This window comes from Colobus angolensis, unplaced genomic scaffold (assembly GCF_000951035.1).
Source record: "Colobus angolensis palliatus isolate OR3802 unplaced genomic scaffold, Cang.pa_1.0 Scaffold352, whole genome shotgun sequence".
In the NCBI taxonomy this organism is placed as follows: Eukaryota; Metazoa; Chordata; class Mammalia; order Primates; family Cercopithecidae; genus Colobus; species Colobus angolensis.
Window position 1 is genome coordinate 754,542 of NW_012116844.1, and position 2,025 is coordinate 756,566.

The 2,025-nt window shown below is 34.7% G+C and overlaps 1 protein-coding gene across 1 annotated transcript in view; it reads right to left on the reverse strand.

The window, feature by feature from the left end:
* KIF5B (kinesin family member 5B) overlaps positions 1–2,025 on the reverse strand; it is a 44,123-nt gene that overhangs the window by 16,374 nt on the left and 25,724 nt on the right. The window contains 2 exon segments of the mRNA XM_011952952.1: positions 13–117; positions 1,333–1,581. Of these exon segments, the coding sequence (XP_011808342.1) occupies positions 13–117; positions 1,333–1,581 (354 nt within the window).

Sequence of the window (2,025 nt, forward strand, 5' to 3'; positions counted from 1 at the left end):
CCTGTACTGTACTGTATTTTTAATGCCATTTATTGACTTTTCATCAATATCTTTTAGGAAAGATGCCATCATTCCAACTGCTTATTTCTTATGGTAGTTGATCATTTCCTTAAGTTTCTGAGTATCAGTAGAGTGTGTATCCACCCAGGTTAATCTACAATATGATATCAATTATCTTGTAAGTCGTATAATATAGCAGGCTTCTACCATAATTGTTTAAATTACCATTTTCTCTAACAACTGAACAGCAACACTGTCTAAGCATATAAATAGATGCTAAACACTAGGGATTTCTAACTCCTATTATCAATGTAATGCTGACAGATTTCAGCTCCACAAGTGAAACATAAATACAGCTGTCTTAAAGACCAAAATCAATGGCCAAGGACCACCTTTCAGAGTTGTAAGAAACTCCTGTTATTCTTTCATACAACAATTAGCTTTGTTAATAATGCAACTCAGTAAGAGTTACTAATGATGGTGTCTTGGATCTCTACAGTACTGAATGTTAACTTCAAGCTAAATGTAACTTGTAGATTAAAAAGAGAAAAGGAACTCATAGGGGCGCAGGAAACCTTTTAAAAGTGTTATTTTGTACTGCTGACTGCTTTCTTCTACACAAGTTCATGTGAGTGGGGAAATAAGTGGTGGACACGGGTCCTGAGTGCAACTCTAGATGCTGATTTCCAAACAAGAAGCTAGCATTAACCACGACAAAACCACAAAATAGCTCCTTCATGATGATGTTGAAACAATCACAGATATTATTTCTGCCATCACTGTTGGAGGTTGGCAACGTCTGTCCTGTATCAATTTTTAGCAAGTAAAAATCTCCATCTATTGAGGAACCACAACTACACTGTGCTAAGAAGGCACTGCTCCAGGTAGTGGAAATGTAACAGTAAATAAAACACAAATTGTATTAAGTTACATATCCTCACATCTATTCCAAATAATTCACATAGTTGATTAAATAGCATTTTAATTTGTATTGCATATGTAATTTATTGTTTGAACAATCATCTAGTAGCTTTACTGGGCAGCTAGGAGCTTTAAATTATTTTTCCTTTAACATTAGTAATAACATTAGGTTCTACATGCTATATACTAAATTTAAAAAAATAAACATTAGGAGTAGCAAACATCCTTTAAAATAGCATTTAAATTGGATATTAACAGACCTTAGGAACTAAGATAACTGTCTTCCTCCACCTCTAAGGCTTCATATACAGAAAGAATGGAAGTTGAAACCCGAGTCCTTGAAAATTGATGTTATCGATATTTGACTTACATAGAAGTAAGTTACTCAAGTAGTTTTTAAGTTAAGAATACTTGTACTAAAGCATTAAAAAAGAAAACAAAACTATATCCTACCGATTTCTGATTCAGTTCATCACTAAGCAATTCATATTCCTTAGTTTTGTCTTCAACTTCCTGAGACTTTTGATCATAATTGACAGCAAGTTCTTCTAGGGCCTGTAAAACTTCTTTGACTTCTTCTTTAGAGGCATCATTTTCCGCTTGAAGGCGATTCAGCTCAGCTTGCATATTGTCTTGATCTCTTCTGGTAGATGCCAAAAGCTACAGGACAGAAAATAATTTATTTTCCCCAAAAGTATGCAGGTTTTAAAAAACACCCATGAAGCTTCACCATTTGCCAAGAACAAATGGAGTGAAATATGAATGGTATTCAGTGTGGCAACATTTATTCATTAAACAGATTTACTAAATGTCAACTATGTGCAAGCACTGTGCTGGATGCTGCAAGGCAGAAAGAAAATCAAAGACTGTATGTTTAAGGAACACAGTAGAAGAGAAGATAGGTACATGAATAAGTGCAATACAAGATAGAAGGTAAGAACCATAGGAGAGGGACAGGACAGATAAAGTGCTTAGTAATACAGGAAAGGGCATCCATGGAGAAGTTGGCTATGAGAGATTGATTGCAGTCACATGCAAATTAATGTAATAAAGGAAAACAGCATTCTACAAGACTTGCTTAAAAATTTAGATTTGGGGCCGGGC